Source organism: Sinohyriopsis cumingii, unplaced genomic scaffold (assembly GCF_028554795.1).
Source record: "Sinohyriopsis cumingii isolate HCF-2022 unplaced genomic scaffold, ASM2855479v2 utg001752l, whole genome shotgun sequence".
Taxonomy (NCBI): domain Eukaryota; kingdom Metazoa; phylum Mollusca; class Bivalvia; order Unionida; family Unionidae; genus Sinohyriopsis; species Sinohyriopsis cumingii.
In genome coordinates, this window is record NW_028316044.1 from 590158 (window position 1) to 613692 (window position 23535).

Here is a 23535-nt window from a genome sequence, read left to right on the forward strand (position 1 = left end):
ACATTTGAGGCTCTATATAGATGGGCCTTACAAGTGATTTTCACTTGGTAATATCAGGTTTCTTGCACCTTAAAGATCATTATACTACACCAGCATCTGAGGCTCTATATAGATCGGTCAGACAAACGATTTTCACTTGGTAATACCAGGTTTTCTGCATATTAAAGACCAATCTAGGCGATATAGAGATGGACCTTATTGATTTTTTCCTGCTTAAAGATCACATTACACTAACATTTCAGGCCATACAAGTTGACTGCACCTTATTAACCTTCGCTTGGTGTATACCTTCTGCAATAATGTGAAACCAGATTTTAAGTTAGGCTACTGCAGAGTTGGTTTTCTAAATTTCTGGAACCAAGAAAAGTAGTCAGTTTTTTCCAATGAAATATAATCAGATGACAATTATTATTCTAAGAGTTATAATTCTGACATAACATGGACATTAATTATAGTGCCTGAAGCTTCATTCCTATTCTTGAAAATTAAATTCATACATGTACATTTAAATTTGAAATGTGGTTAGGAAATGTACAAAAAGGTGTTTTGCAATATTTGAGTAAAATATTAACTGTGCTTTTTTAAAAAAAATTGTGAGGAAGCATCATTTTTGAACTGGTTTTTCTTAGAATCTGCGTATCAGGAACATTTTAGTATGTTATTTTTGAGATTTAAAAAAGCAATCCTTTTTGAGGGATGCTGGAATATAAAATGTAACCACATTCACGAAATCACAAAACAGGTAATTTTCAGCCAGACAAATTCTAAAAAAATTAGAAAAGAAAGGGCAGGTTACTTGTATTGAATAAAATAATCATGCCCCGATATAAATGTTGAATGGACATACAGTATTACATTCGTCTGGCTCTCCATCATTTCATTGGGCCATCAATCCATCAGTGTTGTTATATTGTGTCTTTAGGTCAGTTGGTGGGGCATTCATTGTCCATGAACACATTTAATTTTATTTTCTAAAATGGAACAAGCACGATTACCAATTTCTAGTAAGTGTGACACCTTGTAAAAAAATATTTAAATGCACTGAATAAAAACAGAGATTCAGTTGAAGATCTGTTAAATATTATATATAATCGTATTCAAAGGAAAATTTTTACATGTTTTGAATGCGTATAGTTTCATATCTGATTATAATCAGATAATTACAAAGAAAGACAAAACATCAGTGTAAAAGCAAACAACTTTTATTTTCATGGTATAACAAGATTGCCATAAATGGTACATAATATATCTGCCTTGTGTCCAGAAATTTTCTGTAGGCACCAGTAGTGAATGTTTTAGACTTGGGAGATTACTGACCAATGGGAATCACTGACCTTGACCTTTTAACCATGACCTTCCTCTGGTCAAGGTTTGCATTTCAATTAAACTCTACAGAAACTGTTATTCTGTTATCATACTTATGGTACTATATGTCCATGACCTGTTACTCTCAGTCCCCAAAATCTATAACTTCTTTTTTAATCTAAGTGTAAGTCATCCACACAGTTTGGTCAAGGAGCTTACTCTAAAACAAATGTAATTGTGCAAAACCCATTGTTCATTTAAGACATAATAACTTGACCTTGACCTTTGATACCAAAATAAATAGGTTTCCTTCTTATCTTAGGTGCCCTTCACAAACTTCAGTGAAGATCAAGGCATGATGTTTCAGTGCACAATCACACTAATTTGACTTTTGATATTTTGGCCCCAAGATTAATAGGCTTCTTCTCAGTCCAGAATAATATTTTTGTGTAAAACATTTTTCTTTTATTCCATCACAATATCCTTTTCACCACAAAACTGACACTTCTTCTTTACCCCTAGTGCAAGCCATCTACAAATTTTGGTCCTGGTCTGTATTGTGGAATTAATGTTATAGTGCAAAAATGACTTTTATTTCTTTCCTTGACCTTTAAGTCCTACAATCAACAGGTTTCTTCAGTACCCCAAGTGCAAGTCAACAAGAACCTAAAGTCACAGTGCGGAAACAGAAAACAAAAAATAAAGAATGTAAGTGTTTGGACATTATAATAATGTAAATATTTGGACATTATAATAATGTAAGTATTTGGACATTATAATAATGTAAGTATCTGGACATTATAATAATGTAAGTATTTGGACATTATAATAATGTAAGTATTTGGACATTATAATAATGTATTTGGACATTATAATAATGTAAGTATTTAGACATTATAATAATGTAAGTATTTGGACATTATAATAATGTTCACCAATGAGGCTTTGGGTGGGCATAAAAAGGAATCAATAGGCAAATGGCAGATAAATTATAGATAATGTAATCTTTTGCTTGGTAAAAGAAAAATCATTTTTTGTAACGAAAACAAAATGATGATAAAACAAGTGTTTAGCATAAAACAATGAAAAAGCTTAAGACATAATAAATATTGCATACATTTCAATATTTCTCCAAATAAATGCAAAATGCTAAAAATGTTTAAAAATATTGCATTAACTATAAAAATTATACATGCATATTTATGTAAATCTGCTGGAAAGAATATCAACCTTCCAATAACAACTAAATGTCTGCAATATAGGCACAATATTTAGTATATGATTAACAGTAACAACTTTTCACCAAAATTATAATAATCAATGACTAGTAAACAACAATCAAAATAATATCTGACCAACGACTAGCGCACAACAGGATGGACAATGTAAATCAGACAAGTTTAATAAACTCCATTAGAACAAATGTGTATAATTTATCACATAATGTTCATCTTTAGCAGCTTCATTAACTAAATATCATTTATGTGTTTATTAATTTATTAATTACTTTTATTTTTCAATAAGGTCTAAGTTAGAACTTGGCAAATACTTTTGATCATTTAACATGGGTCACTCTCGTCATTAAACAACACAATAGTTCTCTATAGTTATGTGATGAGCAGACTCATTGTTCATTTGTTGTACAAATCAATGAAGAGTCATCAAGTTTAGTTATCACCACCTCACAGGGCCGGCGCCACCATATAGGCAAACAAGGAAGCCGCCTAGGGCGCTGATTTCAGGGGGCGCATTTCTCCAAGTCAACAACAGTTTTGAAAAATAAATAAATAAATTTCAGTTTTATTGAGGGTCGTTTTTTATCCTGGTTTATTTCATACAGGGACAAATAGTCGGGTAGATTCAGTCTTATATGTTTGTTGGGTATGAAAAGACAAATGTACATTATGTTTATAAATTTTGAAATTTAGATTTTCCGGGCGGTGGGGGTGGGGTGGGGGGCCAGAATCTAACCTTGCCTAGGGCGCCAGATAGTCTGGCACCGGCCCTGCCACCTCATATATTTTTACTTACCTGAAATCTTGTGAAGCTCCAATAACAAGACTTGTCTAAAGACAGCATAGTTAGCCTGTACTCCAATAATAAGACTTGTCAAAAGACAGCATAGTTTACCCTAATAATAAGAATTGTCAAAAGACAGCATCCTTAGCCTGTACTCCAATAACAAGACTTGTCTAAAGACAGCATAGTTAGCCCATTTGTCAAAAGACAGCATCGTTAGCCTGTACTTCATTAACAAGACTTGTCTAAAGACAGCATAACTAGCCCGTACTCCTTGTTAAAAGACAACATATTTAGGCTGTACTCCAATAAGACTTTTCAAAAGACAACATATTTAGCCTGTACTTCAATAATAAGACTATTCAAAAGACAGCATAGTTAGCCTGTACTACAATAATAAGAGTTGTCAAAAGAAAGCATAATTAGTCATGCTCCAATAATAAGACTATTCAAAAGACAGCATAGTTAGCATAGTTAGCCTTATTCCAATAAGACTTGTCAAAAGACAGCATAGTTAACCTGTATACCAATAATATGACTTGTCAAAAGACAGCCTATTTAGCCTTACTCCAATAATAAGACTTGTCAAAAGACAGCATATTATAAACATTAAACATATAGAAATATTATCCTCACATAATCATGTATAAACCTTAGACCTCACACATCCGTGTATAAACTTTAGACCTATAGTAATATTATCTTCACATATCCATGTATAAACTTCAGGCCTATAGCAATATTATCCTCACATATCCGTGTATAAACTTTAGACTCATAGCAATATTATCCTATGTTGAACATAACAACTAATGTCAAAGACAGGTCCCTTTCAAAAATGCTAATAAAAGAATGATTAAACATACTTCCTACTTAAGCCGACAGGACAGGAAGTCCAAGTATATTGACATGTAAAGTTTAGATTATAACATTGTACCATGGTTTTAGTTCAAAAGAGCAACAAATGTAGAAGATATCTGACCTACTATGATGGCATAAACTTGAGATCAACTGTGATGGCATAAATGTGAGACCTACTCTGATGGTATAAACTTGAGATCAACTGTGATGGCATAAATGTGAGACCTACTCTGATGGTATAAACCTGAGAAAAACTAAAACATCCAAGATTTTCACTTGCTTGCAGCATTTAAAAGACAATTCAAAAACTTAAACACAAAATGTTAACACTGCCAATGATGGTACTGCTGGATTTAAAAATGACTGCTGCATCTTACCATGTTTCCACAGGTAACTTAAAAGAGGATTTCTAAACTTTGACTCGAAAGAGCAAGTATAAAGATGATAAAATTAATCTCATGCAAATTGTAAGAAACAAAGGCAAAAATTGCATTAAAAACCAAAAATGGCAAGAAAATGCAAATAAATACAAAAATGTGACATCAAAATGCATAGTTCCTAAATAGACATATAATAATAACATCAAATACAAACTTTAACCATACAAAATGCAAAATTTAACATCAACATTGGTCCATATATAAAAGGAGATGTTTTACAAATATTTATAATGTCATGGCAACTTATAGGGTTTTCCAACATAGCAGACTAGTCAAACCCTTCATCAGGGAAAAGAATATAAACAAGGACATAAATATATGAATGACGAGATTTGAAAGAGAATGGTTCTATATCTTTAATGAGGTACAGAAAAGATAACATAGAAAAAATAAACTTTTTAAATAAGACATTACTTCTCAACAGCAAAAATGAGCAGAAAGTTCAAAATTTAAATGAGAACTTACAAAGGAATGAAAACAGTGACTGATGAATATGAAAGATAAGCATGAAATGGTGAAATAAGTCTCTATAATGCCCACAGAGTGACCTAATTAAATAAAACATCTGTGAGAATTAGACTCCAAGTAAAATAATTTCTAAAAGAAAGTCAATTAGCAGAGTGTTCTAATAGAAAAGCAACAAGACAATTTTGTAAAAACGATGAAACATTTAACACTGCAACTACTAAACTACTACTGCTAAAAAACATGCAAGGAGGGTTATATATATATATATATATATATATATATATATATATATAATGACCATGTTATTTAGGTTAATATGTCTTTATTGTAATTATTCAATAGGCATAACATATATGGAGAGAGGTAATATGGCTCTCTGTGTGAAACAGACAGTTAGGACCTCTATCCCCCTCCCCACATCATGAAAATATTTGCTGATAAGGAAACTTATAAGATACTGCTATTATTACCAAAAAATACAATTTTTATAGGAAGAAAAAAAAAGCAAAGGTTGTATTTCATTTTAGCTCCCTTGTCTCATTTTTGTGCCCCTTTTCTTCTCTGATTTGGCACCCTTCATAAAATGCCTTCCTTTGCAAGAACACTGCTTGCACATAGCTTGCACCAACCCTGTAAATAGAATACCTTATACATTGTGGAAATTTACTTTCTGCTGTCAATTTGCACTGTTGATTCCTTGTATACAGATCTGAATTATGTCTGTAATAATTCGCATTTTGTTGCACATTAATTTTAGGGGCTGAGGACCCTTAAGGCCCTGGAGAACTTCAGTATTTCCACAGCCACTAAGCCATAGTCATTTCTTAGCATGGTGTAGAGAAACTCGGGGGCTGACTGATGGATCTGCTTCAATTCAAGTAAAAGAGATCCATCAATTTCATTAAACCTGGAAAAAAATTTAAATATATAATTTATGGATACTTGTAAAAATGTCAGCATCAATAGCAGTAAAATTCCACAAGAAAGATCTTATTTTTTTTATATAATAACATTGTTATTATAAAGACCTATTAAAATGATAAAATTCATAATGAACTTAAAACCAGTTTAATTTTATACTTTCGGAACACTAGATTCATGCACTGTAGGCAAAGGGTAAACTACTTCCATCATCAAGGATCAAAGCCATTAATTTTATGACTCTGTCAGGCACATATACCATGAGATCAAATGATTCAAATCAGCAATTGTTAAGTGACCTTGTAATACATATACCACAACCACTAAATAACCACATCCAATTTAAAGTCATCCCTGTATCTTGCCCAAACTTTCACTTCAGAGTTGTCAAAATGCATTCTGCACAACATCATCATCTTCTGTGAGGTTTTCAAAACACAAAATCTGGTCACAAAAAAAGACCAATATCAATGATCACAGCTGTTTCTTTTATTTCTCAGTATGGTACTGTACAGGGTCCAGAGATGTTATGATTTATACTCACATATAAGTCATAAGTCCAACTGCATAACATGCCAGCAGATCAGGGTCTACTCCAAAGAAATTGTACAGATACAAATCATCCACTGCATTTTGCAATGGCAAATCCGGGTCTGCAGTTGGAATTGACATATAAGCGAGTATATATGTTATAAAGGAATCACATATATTTTGTAATCATGGTAACAAGAAATATTTGCAAAGATATGATCTGCAGGGTCTGCTAAGTTCCTCCATCTCAATGCAACTTCAATGCTATTTCTGCTTCCTGAAAACTGCATGCCTTGCTTAATACTCAAGTGCATATCTTCATTGCTAAATAATGGTTTCCTAACCTTTCTCAAAGGGATTACCATGCAATTCAAAAAGTTTTTTCCCATTCAACAAAGAGTTATTTAATTGTTCTCATATTAATGGTACCTATTCAAATCTTTATTTCTTTATTTTAGTAGCCTCATTTTCCTCTAAAATTATTTACATATTGCCACTTCAATACAGAACATCAGTCAACCAGACTGAAATCAGATTGACACAGACCTATGCTGCATGGAGATCTGAGTTCTGATGATGTGTATAAAATTTATTGACCGCTTTATGTGCCCAGAGCCTATAGGCTGTTACAATGCTTGGACTGTTATGTGCCAAATGCCATGGGCTATGATAATGCTGAGACTATTATGTGCCCAGTGCCTGAGGGCTATCAAATGCTGGGTATGTTATATGCCCAATGCCCAAGGGCTATCACAATGCTGGGTCTGGGCTACTTTATTTGTTGAATTCAAAGAACTCAGTGAGTTACTTAATGAGATCATTACATGTTATTCATATTCATTTTCAAAACCAGGGGCCCCAAGTGGCCGAGTGGTCTAAAGCACTCTCCGTTACAGATCGCTGCCATTTCACCTCTGTGTGCGTGGGTTCAAGTCTTGGATTCGGCCAATGTGGGTATGTGGGAAAGCTTGCCAGTAGCTTCTTGTGGGTTGGTGGTTCTTTCCGATGTTTTCCAGGGTTCTTCCTCCAACATTAATACTGGCCGCAATGCATAGCCTATCATGTGCTGAAAAATAGTATTAAACCCCAAAACAACAACAACAACAACATTTTCAAAACATTAAAATTCTTCACTACAGAGAAACAAAATAGAAGGAATTTTACACCTACACTATTTAAAATTATAAAGACTCCTCTATACTAAAACATGACCACCTGGAGTCCTTTCCAGGGACCCCACTAGTTTATTAAATGATGCTGCTGGATCCTATGATTATATAGTTCTGGTGAAGTAAAAACAATGTGGGGGTCTTATATTCAACATACCATCCCGTTTATCTTTTGCGGAATGCATGCAGAGTGGCAACTTTCAGGGTCATAAATGAAGCAACTACCTTCGCAACATTAAAATCGCCAGGACATAACTAGTGATGGCTGATTGCCAGATTTCTACATAATATATGTCTGTGGAGATTTGATTTAAATCATGCCCATATCATTGTCCGAATTAATATTTTCATTATAATGGCACGTAACATAAAAGTTCAACAAGCCTATTCTTAGAATTAATGCATTTCTTCTTCCATTCAAGTAAATCATATTTGGTCACATTAAAGGAGAGCTAAATTTAAGGGAGATATCCAAGACTCAAAGACAAACATAAAATTGTCTTTGAAATAACTTGAACTGCTTTTCCATTACCACTTTCAAATACATATCAGCTGCTCTTCATCTTCATCAATTAATAAATGTTCTACTCATTGTACAAGTTTAAACACCTGAATAAAATTTAAGTTTAAACACCTGTATAAAATTTAAGTTTAATCACCTGTGTAAAATTTAAGTTTAAACACCTGTATAAAATTTAAGTTTAAACACCTGTATAAAATTTAAGTTTAATCACCTGTGTAAAATTTAAGTTTAAACACCTGTATAAAATTTAAGTTTAAACACCTGTATAAAATTTAAGTTTAAACACCTGTATAAAATTTAAGTTTAATCACCTGTGTAAAATTTAAGTTTAAACACCTGTATAAAATTTAAGTTTAAACACCTGTATAAAATTTATGTTTAATCACCTGTGTAAAATTTAAGTTTAAACACCTGTATAAAATTTAAGTTTAAACACCTGTATAAAAATCCGACTCTGAAGTAACTTGTAATGCTTTACTACTGCAACTGTCAATCACGTATCAATTGCTCTGATTTATGTATCTCTTTGGCTTCCATTCAAATAATTCATTTTTGGTAACATTTAAAAGCTGTATACATTTTCTGCTCATTGCACAAGCGTTTAGAAAGATAATTTGAAGGAATCTGTACTGCTTTTCTGTCGCAACTTCCAAATATATTCCAGCTGATCAATTGTATGCATTTCATCATCTTCAATTAAGTCATATTTAATATAATTTACAAGCTAAATAAATTTTTCCAAAATTACAGAAGCCGCAGGAAATCTAATTTTAATTTTAAGGGCCATATACTAAGGTGTAAGGATAATATTTAGTGTCTAAACATAGCGTATATACTCGCATATAAATCAACCCGCCCCCAAATTTGAGGACTGCAAAAAGCAAATCCATCTGCTAGGGGCGACATGTTGTCATTGAGTCAGAGTTGTACATGGGGAAAACAAACTGGATAGATGGACAGATGCAGAAATAGGACAAATAAAGACAAAACCGAATTGTGGAATAAATACATTTGTATTATTGAGTTGAATTTGTACAAATAAACTGACAACTTACATTTTGTCCATTTTCAGGAAATAAAATCTATAATGCTTAAATTTTTTATTTCATCTATAAAATATATCCATGTACTGAGTTATATGTCATATATGGGTATAAAAATGGTAATCCAGAATAATGTGATTCACAATATCATGTAATGAATGAATTTCGTAAGTATTATAATAAACAAAGTAAAGTCAACACTTTTATGATTCACACCATCTAATATCATGTGGTTCAAAGCCCAAGAATTCATCTTCATCGTCGGGAGATAATAATAATAATAAAGACTTTATTTAGAGAAGGTAACTCAATTAGTTACAGCACTAATTTACCTTGAGGCCTTCTGTCTGTTATGTACAATATATACAGTATATACAACAGATGTGAAGAGTCTGGCTTGACACTAAATAATTAAGTAATTTTAAAATTCAAAGTATCAAGCCTGGTACACATGCACAGGCATCAGTGGAAACATAAACATATATAAAACATAAAATATAATCCTGCATTGAAAAATTCAGCTATGAAAATGATGTAAAATTACAGAAAAGCAGGCGGTATTTTTATTCTAGAAATGTTCAATTTTCTAAAGAGTTCATCCATTTAAGCCACTGACTGTGAAAAGATGAAATGATAGGAGCCTGCCTTATGTCACTGGGAATGTTGTTCCATACAAGTGGACCAGAATATTGAAAACTTTTTTTAAACAATTCCTTCTTTGGCCTTGGTATAACGTAATTTTTTCTTCTTATGGACCTTAAATTTGGAGTACCATCAGCATCTCTTTGGTGAAAGATATTGCTTAGATAGACAGGAATGTCTTTTCTGGATACATCAATTTGGCCAAATAAAGTTCTGAATTCCTCCACTGTAATCTGGTCATAGTAAACATTGTCCGACTGATTATCTCAAATTAAATCACTGAAGAGTTCATTATCCTCTGTACCATCCACTGCATTGGCAATACCGCATTTCTTAAATGATTTTACCACCATCTCATAAGGAATTTCCTCCAATGCATTACACACCCACTGAGATACTAACTCAGTCTCTGGATGCTTTACATTTCCTGCCTTGGTAAATTCTTTGGGCCCATCTACGATCTACTTGTGCCACTGTTTATGCATATCTGCCTTGAATGACTTGTTTAGACAAACATCCAATAGTTGTAGTACTGATATGGTGCCTCCAAGGATCACATCTTGGTATCTTTGAGGTTGATACAACTTCTGTTTCACATGTGTCCAAAACACATTGTTATAGAACCCACTCATTCAAAACAAACTCCCAATTTGCAAAAGGGCTTTCCACTGTTAAAATTTTCTTCAGATGTCTGGCACTATCAACTATGACTGACTTTCTTGCACCAGTCACACACCTGTTTCTCCAACCACAAAATTCCCGTTCTGCAACACTAATGTTGTTTTTCTCTGTAAAGTCTATAACATTTGACTTTAATGCTCCTTCATACACATTGTTTTCTTTTCCCCATACTGGTGAAAGTACCGAAGTTTAGCAATTTGTGATGTATGATACTTAAGTGATATAGTACAATGAAACTGACAGAACAATGACTATTCATCAGGCAAACAAAACAAAGTATATGTTTTCGGTCAGCCAACTGTCCCTGTTTTTCATTGCCAACCCTAGCACATTTCCCCCCCATGGTAAAAAAATCACACTAAATAAATAACTATATACATAGCTGCCAACCTTCCAGGCTCACAATTAGTGAAAATAGGGACAAAAAGTCGTGAATTTCGACATGAATTAGTGAAAAATACCATGACAATAACTCCATCCACTCTGACCTACAATACTACACTATATCAAAATCGCATTATAAAACTAAAACACTACATATATGCAGAAATATATCTGCATTTCTATTATGGTATTCATAAACTTCACTTGTTCTTGTGGTTATTTATCAAGACATGATATTGTGGCAGACTTGAAATTCCTCAACTGCTTGATTGTAAATTTGTTTTCTAAACAGTTTAAATTTCTTGACTGCTGGTTGATCTTGGTGACTAAAATTGCTGACAAATTTTCTGCAGCTAAGGAGGCCCTAAAGACTGTCTTATTTTTCCTCACTAGAGAAAATACTCTTTCGCTGTCACTGTTGCTGTGAGGAATGCACAGGAGCTGCATCACTTTTGGTTCTTCCACAGGAAAATTTGGAAGCGATTTTCGAGTCTGGGAACATTTGTCGGAACAAATGTTTAGCATGGTCTCCAGATGATAAAGGTAGATTGTGTTCAACAAGACAACTCACAAATAATGCTTCGGCATTGGTAGCTTGCAGGTCTTCCGCCAATGGCTTAAAATATTCCAAAGCTGAAATCTGCGAATTCTTAATTTTCCCAAATTCTATGTGCTTCCTCACATCGTCTCTGCGCCTCTGCCCAATACTACAATTTGTGGCTCACTGTGTGCAAAAAGCATGATGTATATCAATGTTTAATGGCAGAATGCACAGCCTATTTTTGATATATTCCAAATTAAACTTCACTTTTTGAGCAATACATTTCTTTTTCCTTGGTGGTGAAGACATTTTCAAGATCTTGCATGCGATGCTGAACGGTAACTCAAATCAGTGTTGGTGACGCATGCGCAGAGCAAAATTCCGGTTAGGCCCCAGTTTTTCTCAAAAGCATTCATAAAACTACTCTTATACATATAGATTAAAATAGGCTAAAATGCTTGCTACTGGGCCAACTGTAGTAATCGGCTGTAGCTCTACTAATATCGTGACCAGCAGTACCAGACCGTTTTGGCAACTGCGAATATCATGACTAGCGCTTAATGGAAAATTGGTTATTTTATTAAAGCTTTAAAATAATTGAGAATTCGTGAATTTTTGGCTTGTGGCATGAATCCGTGAATCACTGAAAAAGTTGTGAAATTCACGCCAAATTCGTGAGGGTTGGCAGCTATGTATATATGTATGTACGTATGTACGTACATAGGTAGGTACATACATACGTAGGTAGGTACGTACGTACATACATACATACTGTTTAACAATAAAAGAGACCTGCCTACCCTAACTTTAAACCAGTGCAATAGGAAACACACATATATATTTCTTTTGCTGCCTAAACTTGGACCATTATTTATGTAAAGGTTGAAATTGGGGTCTGTAAGAGCCACTTTGATAATAGTCTTTGAAATCCCATCAAAGGATTGCCACCACTGAACAAGTGTCAGTTTTGTGTTATGATCAAAGGGTCTCATGGCTCTGAACAAATATCCACATTAGTTATAGACTTATCAGAGAAAAACAACAATCGTGTTGCAGATTGTCCACTGGGGGAAAACGAAACAGTTCTGATTTTACATATTAAGGTCAGATTAATCTAATTAACAACTCTATCAAAACATTGTGAATTGAGAAAACAACACAAGTTTGCCCTTTACAAGCTAAGACAGTAACGTCAGATTATATTTTTGTATATCTAGCTTATTAGACGACTACTACTCTGTGTTAATACATTGTGTGTGTGTGTTTGTGTGTGTTTTGTATTTTTGACATAGCTTTAACAATTTTTCAGTCATATCGCTATGATGTCTGCAGTGTGACAGTTTATAGTGATGTCTAGCACCATCACAGACATGTAGCATCATGTCCGACATGTCCCACCCAGTCACATTATCCTGAAACCAGTCTGACCCATACAAACACTAACCTCTTAATGCTGAGTGACAAGTGAGGCAGATGCTAGAACCATTTTTACAAGTCTATGGTATTACTTGGTTGGGGTTCAAACCCAATAACTCCCACATCCAAAGTGGATGCTCTAACCACTAGGCCATTTGAGCAGTATATCTTTTGTAATAAAGGTCAACATTAATGCAAGTATATACAGTAAGAAAAATCTTCCCTTCTCTACCTGAAGATAATAAAATATCTGATGCAGACATGCAAACAGTGCCCAAATGTATCCTGAAAAATCTTGATCAACTGACGTTACATTATTGTGGAAATTACATCATAAATTGTTTACTTAAAGTTTATTACTGTCAAAGATAGTTTCTTAAACCAAGTGTCATCACATATTTACTATCATATATGGAGTTGCCAGTAGTTTACATCCCTGCCTCATCAGGCACAGTGCAAACCTAAATGGCCACTTAGGACAATCACCATGTCAGCACCCTCATCTTAATATGAAAAGGATGCCACTAGATAGTACAAAGACAGTGGGAGGGGGATTGCCAATCTTTGTGTCATATATGTCTCTACTATTAAGTAAAACCATTCAGTTTCTTACTATTATTAGTAATAAAAACATATTTGGTAAAAGAGACTTGATACGATGCCAAACAATAAAGGGATTTCATCCTCCTACCTTAAAATTAATTAAAAGATTTATCATAAATTTATACTCAACAAGTATTCTGCAGATTGTGATGTCTTACTGTGATATCATGTAATCACACTTTCTTTCATTCCTATATAAGATTTGACATGAAATAAATGTCTTTTAACATAAAACTTGAACGCAGAATTTCATCTTGCTGTTGCCACTGCCATGGACTACTGCCTTGGTATTAGTTAACCTATGGGAGACAATCGAGTCAAAACTCACCTTTTTTTTTTGTTTTCAAGCCCCAATGTAGTCAGCCAGGTGGCTACATTGTTCGTGGTCCAATTCTGGACATTCATCTCTGCCTTGGGTGGGGAGTTTTCTCTGGACATAACTCTTTCCAAAAGAGGGGCTGGAAAAATAGGAACATGAACATTAAAAACAATGACCCAAAAAATCTACAACACAATCAGTTTAAAACTAAAACTCGTTTATAAGAAATAGCCTTTTAATTTAGAAAATGAAAAATCACTAGAACAATAACAATTATTAGTGCTCGTCAGATTTCATAATGTGAGAGATCTCAACTTTTCTGCAGATTGATATCTTTTGTGTCAGATAAATTCAAGACAAAATTACCCAAGATTCAGTGCTCACTCTTTATGCCCCTAAATGTATTTCAGCCTGTTTTATAGCATCATTGTGGCATGGATCTTGTTCATATTTCAGCATGTCTTACAACATCAGGTGGAAAAAAAGAACTACTTTCCTAATCCAAGTGGAAACAAACAAACCCCTTCCCTAATCCATGAACATAAGAACCCATAAAAATACCATTCTTCAAAAAACACAAAAATTAATAAACACAAATATAAAGTTACCATATATACTTCCTTGTAGGTTAAGTCCAAATGCAAACTGCAACGATCCAGATCTGCCATCGCATAATATGCTGGCAGCCCTGGGTCTATGCAGTATGTTACAAGCAATAAGTGGAGCTAATAATATTGACCCTGATCTGCCAGCACATTGTCTGACAGCAGATCGAGGTCTATGTTGTTTGTAGTTGGACTTGACTTATAATTCAGAGTAAATAAATATTATAGCTGTTTGAGACCCTTTTATTCTATGTTAGCTTTGGACTAATAAACTCAGCCTGGGCTGATAAAGTCCCTGTCTTGGCAGTCTTGGTTGATACAATCGCTATCATGGCAGGCTGGGCTGATAAAGTCCCTGTCTTGGCAGTCTGGGTTGATACAATCGCTATCATGGCAGGCTGGGCTGATAAAGTCCCTGTCTTGGCAGCCAAGGGTGATAAGGTCTCTATTTCTGCAGCATGGGTTGATCAAATCAGAATCTTAGCAGCCTGAGACAACTTAAAATGATCACTTAAACTTTTGGAACTTTTACACTAACTGTTCAAACTTTTACTGAAAATATGAAATAAAAAGTTAGCTATTTCAGGTATTGATGCCTGTGGTGGTAGAAAGTCCCCCACCAGTATGCAATGGTCTGGGGACTTGGTTCCTCCATGGCATTTGAGATCAATCACTGTAGAGCTGTTGAATAGAATGAGGACTCTCTTTACAGTTAAAATTCCTGCCACCTGAGAAAGGCTTTCAAAATAGCCTTCATCTCAAGGATATTGATATGTAGATACCGGTTTTGGTGAGACCACAATCCACTGGCTTCCCGAAAAGGTGGAAGTAGGTGTGCTCCCCAGCTTTCAGTACTACTGTTTTCTCTGACAGATGTGCTTCCACTGTGAGTCAAGTCAGGTCACTCCAAGTCTGTAGATGGTACCTCATATTTGTGCAGATGGGGAGTGGTTGGTCCAGTGGGCCAACTTTTGACCTCCATTGGGATAAAAGAATCATCTGTAATGGGCGCATACAAAGGTAGACCATATGATGAGGTCTACTGCCACGTTTAGCAAGCCTATAAGGCGAAGGAACTTCTGTGCAGAGAATAATTTCCTTAAGAGTAACAAAGCCACAATGGTCCTGATTGCAATGCTCATTCTTGAGGGACACAAACTGATTACCTGTGTGTTGACCAAGAAGACCCAACTGTTGAGCTGGTATTAGGTTGGCTTTGTACTAGTTGTTGAGGAAACTCAAATTGTAAGCAGCGTGACAAGGATAATCATACTGTGATCTAGTAATTAACCTGATGTTTTGTGCAGAACGTCATACAGGTAACTTTATGCTGCCACCTTGGAGACAGTCTGGACATGAGCCATAACACAGTTCATCAGACAAGTGATGACCCAGAGACTGATGTTGAGTCCAAGTAGAAGCACTCAGAATTGATTAATTATGTCAGCATATGCAAAATGCAGAAACTTCCCTGAAGCCTTGTGAATGGGGATGTGAAGATAAGCATCTTTAATTCCATACTGATTGCAAAGTCTCCCTCTTGAATGTCAAAATGTGCCATGGTGTTTCCATCGAGAACCAAGGGGCATGAATGAATTGAGGGTGGTTAGATCACTGACAGGGCGTAGAGTGTTGTTTGCCTTTGAGACCATGAATAGTCTGGAATAAAATCCCTGGGAATTATATTTTGAATGATTCCTTCCACCCATTCCTGCAGAAGGTTGTCTATTTCTTGCTGCCAGGTGGTGGCTTTGAATGGGTCCATTGGAAAGATTTAGCTGATGGGACTCTGGACAGAGAAGGAATTTTTTGAAAGGGATGCAGTGTCCCTTGGAAATCACTTGTCAGGTCCAATGATCACCATGGCAAATCTTATCCCATCTGGTAGCAAAGAAATGAAGCCTTTCTCCTTCCAGGACCTGTGGGAAGGGTGGTGTTGGAAGGGCGGTGTGGAGACAAGAGTCATTTATTGAGAGATGGAGATGGTCATAATGAGAAACTTTGGTGCAAGCAATCACTACTTTTCTGTCTTTTGTCTGGTTTGGTTTGTGAGAACTGCAGTTTACAATGCGAAGAACTAAGATAGGACAAATTGTCAGAGGTTTCTGTTCAAGTTGTGTCCCTTGGTTCATGTTGCTGGTTTCCCAAAACTTCCCTGTTTCAGAAGTCAGAAACTTTGTCTTCTTAGTGGCTTGCCTGTGTATCTCGTCAATCTGGCTATTAAAAAGCAGATTAGAGTATAATAGTTGTGATTATAGCTTGGTATTATAATGATCCTTATGATAAGGAAGGTGGAGGTGGAGAGCAGTGCATATCTGTGACAGTAATGGCTAAAGTATGTTGAGCAGCTCTGTTCAAGACCCAGGCCATTCCGGAGACTGACTCCCATGCATGTACTTTGGAATTCAGATAAGATAAACCGTCAATACCAAGTCCAAAATAGTGCCCATGGCTACTACATTGTGAACCAATTGTTGAGTTCCATTGAAAGATGTTTGATCCAAATGAATGGTTTGTATGGTTTGTCATACCTAAAGCTGTGTTGTCCCGGTCAACTGTTGGGGTTTCCGAATAAAAAGCTGGTGTATGGCAATAGTAGAACTGCCGACAATAAGATGATGGAAGGCATTTTGTGAGAAAAAGGAATGGTTGATGCTGATGTAAACTTTTCGAAATGTCATTGATTGTGCCAGACTGCAGAATTAAATTAAGTAGGATTCCTCATTTTTTGCAAAAAGATCAACAGATGCTGGAGCTCAAGTCAAGCTGATTGATAAAGTAAGAGAAGGAGGACAGAACTATGGAGGTAAAAGACAGAAAACTTCTTTAATGGCGGCTGTGAAGGCTGTCTTCCACAACATAGGGAATTCAGGAAGTGAAGGAGCCTGAGACCAAGCATCATCAACTCTGCCTGAATGAGTTACGGCTGATATCTCTTGAGCTGCCTGAGACTGAGCTTGCATTGCGGGATGAGGTTTGTCGCTGACAAAATTCGGCAACCTGAAACAGAAACAATGATTTCCAATCAGTCACTGATTAAAGAGTCCCTTCTACTGACCAAGGGTTGAAATAAATGAGAGGTGGCATCTGTTGGTGGCTGAGGTGCTAAGCTCAGCATTGTAAATGGAGCGTGCAGTGAGGCCATATGTGACTGGTCTCCATAACTGCCTGAATACATCGTGTTTGACAGACTGGACAACAGATTGATTTCCAGGAACTTACTGTGTTGAGGTCTTTGTCCTTGAAGACCCCTTGTGGTAAGCCTAAACCAGTCAAAACAGAAACAGGCCATGTTTGTTGGGTGGACATCATCTGAGTCATAATGATGGAATGGATTATGGGATGTTTGATCCACGTGACCAGTCGGTGTATCGGTGGAGCAAAAGGATACTTTTTGTTCATTTGCTCAACGTTGATCATCAGGAGCTGTAGAGTGGAACCCTGAAGAGGCAAGGCCTAAAGGTATAGCCAGCAATGAGGAGTCCTTTGCTGGTTACAAAGGTGCTGGGGCTGTCAATGATTGTGCAGATTTCCAGCATTTTGTAACTGGAGAACATTTATTGAATTATCTCCCTTATCCAAATTAAATTCCCACATTGAGGACATGTCAGCATAGCGTTTTCATCCTAAGTCATTTGTTTCTGCACTTTGCCTATTGTCTAATCTGTAAGAAAAAATTGTAAAATGTATAAACTGTTGTAGCTCTGCGCTGAGCAGAAAGTCGGCGCTGAGCTATGCCTTATAGCGTTACCTGGACAACAGCAGACAAATTTTACCAAAATAATTTACCATACTACCTGTGAGAGGTTCAAGAATGACCTGTACAGGTAAATGCAATGAAGCATGATGTCCAGACACTAAATCTATTATTGCAGAAAACTCACTTGTATGTAGCCAGTAATTATGGACTTACACATATGTTAAGAGTTTTCTAAGGTCTCAGGGACTTGCACATAAACATAATAAAAGTACAGCAGTGAAGTGTTATAGGCTACCCATGCAATAACCTAAGTATAATTAAATGTGTAAAGATGACAAAGTGTGGCTAAAATTGTAAAGGAAGAACACTGTTAAAGTAGAGAGAAAAGTTGGAAATATAGATGGAGTATCCTTTCCTTCTGAACTCCAACTTGCGAGGTCTCTTGTGGTGAAAGTGCGCTTCTCGACAAAAGTGGAAGTAGTAACTGACATTTTCACTGGTTTTGCCACAAGTCTCTATGTCAAGGGGAGATCATTCGGCCCTAAAGCCAACTATGTGGGCAGATAACTTTTAGCTCTTTTTAGCTAAATGTTTTATCTGGGACAGCTGGATTTGCAAGGAAATAGCAGTTCTCCCAAGGCATCATGATTGGGATATGTATTTAAAAAAGACATGTATTTGCACAGGCTTAGCTTTTTAATTCATTGATGAAGAATCACTTGTTTTGAACTCAACACTAAGGTTTACTTCCTCACCATCAACAGTGTCCATATAGCCAATCTTCCCTCTGTTTCCAAGCTCCTTGATAAGTTTTGATAGCTGAGTGTCCAGCTTACTAACATCACTGAAGTCAAAATACAGCCTTGTACCAACCATCATTCCAAGCCAGCCATCAGGAGTGTATGTAGGTTGGAGTCTTAATGGAATGAAGTCCTTCCTAAGTCTGTATACATACTCTGACTCTGAAAACATAACATAGTGTTCAATTTAATAACATTGTTCAATTTAATTACAGTGTTCAATTTAATAACAGTGTTCAATTTAATAATAGTGTTCGATTTAATAAAACTGTTCAATTTAATAAGTGTTCGATTCAATAACATAGTGCTCAATTTAATAACAGTGCTCAATTCCATAAGTGTTCAATTCATTTCAATACAGTGCTCAATTCAATACAGTGCTCAATTCAATAAGTGTTCAATTCCTTTCAATACAGTGCTCAATTCAATAACATGACATTCAGTTCAATTACAGTGCTCACTTCAATAACATATTGTTCAATTCAATTCAGTAACACAGTGTTCAATGTAATAATATAGTGTTCAATTCAATACTAAGTGTTTAATTGAATAATGTTCGTTTCAATAACTGTTCAATTTAATAACAAAGTTTTCAATTCATTATCACAGTGTTCAATTCAGTAATACATTGTTCAAAGGAAAAACTGTAAGATATTACACACACTTTTAATAAAAAACTGCATTACAGTCAACATTACAGATATTTTTAATTTGAAACATAAAAGCATGCAAATTTATTGTTTTTATCTTCAGAATGAAACCAATAACAGTAGTTGCTATTGAGCTGGTGTTTAATGAATAATAGAATTGCAAAGTTACAGATACATGCATACAAAAAGATCTGCATTTTCGCCATTTTGATATGGCATGGTTTGTACACTAATGCATTAAACTTAAGGACACATGATACTAATTGAATGGAAAATGGGAACCAGCCTGGAAATGGGTGAACATGCAATCGAGTACATATGGGTCTGGGTGGCCAGGATTGATTGATAATGAAAGTTATTTTGTTGGAAAACAAATCTTTTGAGAGCTTATCCTAGTAGGAACTTAAAAAAATAAAGACATTGTTTTCTTGATGGAATTTCAGTCCTTTAACAGTCTTGAGTTTGGAACACTCATTACTGAAATAAGCACCTGATTCTTTGGTGCGGAATTGAAACACATGTTTCAAATACTTGTAGGTCCAGAAAATGCCGTGGCTCCTATGTTTTTCTCTACATAGAAACTATCATTCAGGTTTCATCTATACTGATAAACATTGGCACTCAGAAATGTAAAGTTACTGAATTTTGAATATCATGGTGTTTCCATAGGATTACTATGGGAACTGGATTAGTACTGTGAGTTCTTAAGAGCCCAGTTTCTACCAAACATTCATAACCACTATGATCAAGCACTTACAAAGTGAGTTTCTGCATCTGAGCAACAAGATGCTTTCAATATTGATAATCAAGTAATTAAAAGCATTTCACCAACTGTACTTGGTGAGGTTCTACAATAGCAGACATGCAGATTTTCAGTATTTGGTGGTAATGCCTCTCCTTTATATGCACTTCTAATGCACATGATGCAGTGCCATTATCACAACTGCTAACGCTTTGCTAATATTGAAAATAAGAACCATAAGTTTATCTGTATTCAATGAAAGCTTGTTATCACACACCTCTTTGAAGAAAGTATAAACTTGGTTCTTCGATAGATACTGTTGTCATATAAAACTTCCCTCTCATAAATCCAGCATCTGAGAACGCTTGAAGGGGAATTCCATCTCTGAGAGAAAATCCTGAAAACAACTCTGGTCAGATATTCCAGCAACAAATCTGCATATGCCAATGTTTTCATATATTTACCACTAATGTACTCCTATCACTATGACCTAGATTGAACTGTCAGGAAATCTGTTTAGACAATTAAAAATTAATTCACCAATTAAAATGTTATGAGATGGAAAACAATACATGTGATAGAGTCCATAAGCGCAATAACATTCCACAAAAAATCTAGTTTCTAATTCATATTGTGAGCAATGGGACACTAGGGAAAAAGCTGAAGTGTTCCAAATGCACATTGAGCTATGAATAACATAAAGGAAGGGATTGCTATGAACAAGCTGGTTTTCAATATTACTTTATTCAGAATCAGTCTGATATTGTATCCCTTCAAACTATTAGTTCCAAAGCATTTGTTAAAAAGGTCATGCATTTATTTATGTAATAAATGGTACAGGAAACACTGTACTTGCTAAACCATATTGCAGGCATGCTCACAGTAATAAACAAGTATGGAAGATGAACTAATGGTTACAGGAAAGGAAACAGGCTTAAGGATAAGTGCAGAATTTGGTATTTCCGACAGAAGTACTGAGAAATTGGAGATATCACAAAAATAAATGCAAAGCAACGCAAGCAAAATATGTCTATATTTGGCAAAAAAATGTTTTGTTTAATGCAGCAATGCATACACATATAGACTTTCAAGAAAAATGGACTTCAACAGACACATATTTACCAACTTGCCTTTTCCTAGGTACAACTTCCACGATATATTCACATAAACAATAATGAGCTTTCTTTAAATGCTAATCTAAAATATATATAATGAAAAGTGACAGGAATATTTTAAACATCACCCATTACAAGCAAATAGTCTGTGGCTACAACAACAATGTACGTGTCATTAGACGACTGCAACAAAATAATGCTTTATTACATCAATGTTTATTTTTTTTAAAAACAAAAAAGAAAATTGTGTTTTGTTAAGAATACCGAGTTCAAAATACTTTATTTGAATAATTTTCTGCTATTAGTCAGGGACAATTTAAATAAACAATTTTGAAGTAACCACTCATGTATTTGTTTCTTTCTTTATTTGTTTTATCACCAGACACTTGTACAATGCAAGTAGCAAATGACAGATTCAGATGAGGTGAATGACAAATGTGGGAGATGCATTGGTTATTGAGTTAGTACAATTATCTATCTTAAAACATTTATTAATGCATATAACTGTTTTAATCAGGAAAACCTATAGACTTTCAATTTTCGACAAACGTTTCCAAAAGTTTTATTAAGTCTTGAAAGAAGAGTTGATCTGCATCAGCCCAATCTTCCTCATAGAAAATGACAGATATAGACACAGACAAAGTTTATTTAGAGCTGGAAATGCATTACATATTAAGAAACATTAATTCACTTTGGCTATTTTATATAATAATTTACTTCAGCAAATTATAATTTGTTTCTAGTTGTAAAATTATGCTCCTTTGCTAAATCTCCACACCCCTTTCCCATTTATCGTTTTATATTTTTAATAATCAATGCTGGAAAATAATTTTACATGAAAAGATTCTACTCTCTCTTTAGGTATGCAGAATTAAATTACACATACATTATGACTGGCCAATACATATTTAAAATACTTCCCATGGAACTTTTTTTTATAGCATTCACCAGTGCAAAACGAAGGGCATGGTGACCATGGCTGCTACATCAAACTAAATGAAAGAGCCTGAAATGGCCTAAAAGGTTGATTTTTAATCCCTAACAACCAGCAGGTAGTCTTTGTTTTAAAATCCCTAACAACCAGCAGGTAGTCTTTTGGGAAGAATTTTTGTTTTCTTCTCTATATTCGTAATATAATCAATATGTCAACAAAAAAAGGGCACCTGCCTAACTGCTGACAGAAATAAATATGAAAAAGTCCATGAAGTTGATATGTGTATCAATAATGTATCATATCATATGTTGTATACTGCAAATCATATTGATATGCAGCACACGTGTATCATTTTACCCCTAACTGAAACATTGTTTTTGTAAAGTCATATAAAAAGAAATTAATTCTGTGTAATCAGGCTAATAAATTGATTTCACTTTTATGTTATTTATATTATTTTCACCACTCCATTTTGTTAAAACTAATATTTATCATCAACTCTCTTTTTGCAACTTAAATTTCTATGGAATGTAGATTTTTTTCTCCAAAGCAGTTTGCATTTGATAATATTTCCCTTGCACAAGATTAGGCTTGCATAAACTGATTAAATTTAATAAAATTGTTTTATAATACGTTTAGTATACTTGTGTAATGTGCCCAGTCCAAATGTGCTGTTTTAGAAATATGCCTTTTTATTTAAAAGCGAATACAATTATCAGCATATAAGAGCACTGCAAGTGTACAATTATCAGCATATAAGAGCACTGCAAGTGTACAATTATCAGCATATAAGAGCACTGCAAGTGTACAATTATCAGCATATAAGAACACTGCAAGTGTACAATTGTCAGCATATAAGAGTACTACAAGTGTACAATTATCAGCATATAAGAGTACTGCAAGAGTACAATTATCAGCAAATAAAGAGTACTGAAAGAGTATGAATATCAGCAAATAAGAGTAGTGAGAGTACATTATCAGCAAATAAGAGTACTGCAAGAGTACAATTATCAGCAAATAAGAGTACTGAAAGAGTATGAATATCAGCAAATAAGAGTAGTGAGAGTACATTATCAGCAAATATGAGTACAACTATGAATCAAATCACAAAATACCACAATGC

General features: G+C 34.8%; 1 protein-coding gene across 1 annotated transcript in view; it reads right to left on the reverse strand.

The window, feature by feature from the left end:
* Positions 1 to 1188: 1188 nt before the first annotated feature.
* The window catches only part of LOC149771591 (uncharacterized), a 51168-nt gene continuing 28821 nt past the window's right edge, over positions 1189 to 23535 (reverse strand). The window contains exons 5-7 of the mRNA XM_089948319.1: positions 18927 to 19133; positions 13876 to 14005; positions 1189 to 6000 (exon numbers count right to left, since the gene is read on the reverse strand). Coding sequence (XP_089804445.1) covers positions 5847 to 6000; positions 13876 to 14005; positions 18927 to 19133 — 491 coding nt within the window. The 3' untranslated portion in view covers positions 1189 to 5846. The remainder of the gene's footprint in view (positions 6001 to 13875; positions 14006 to 18926; positions 19134 to 23535) is intronic.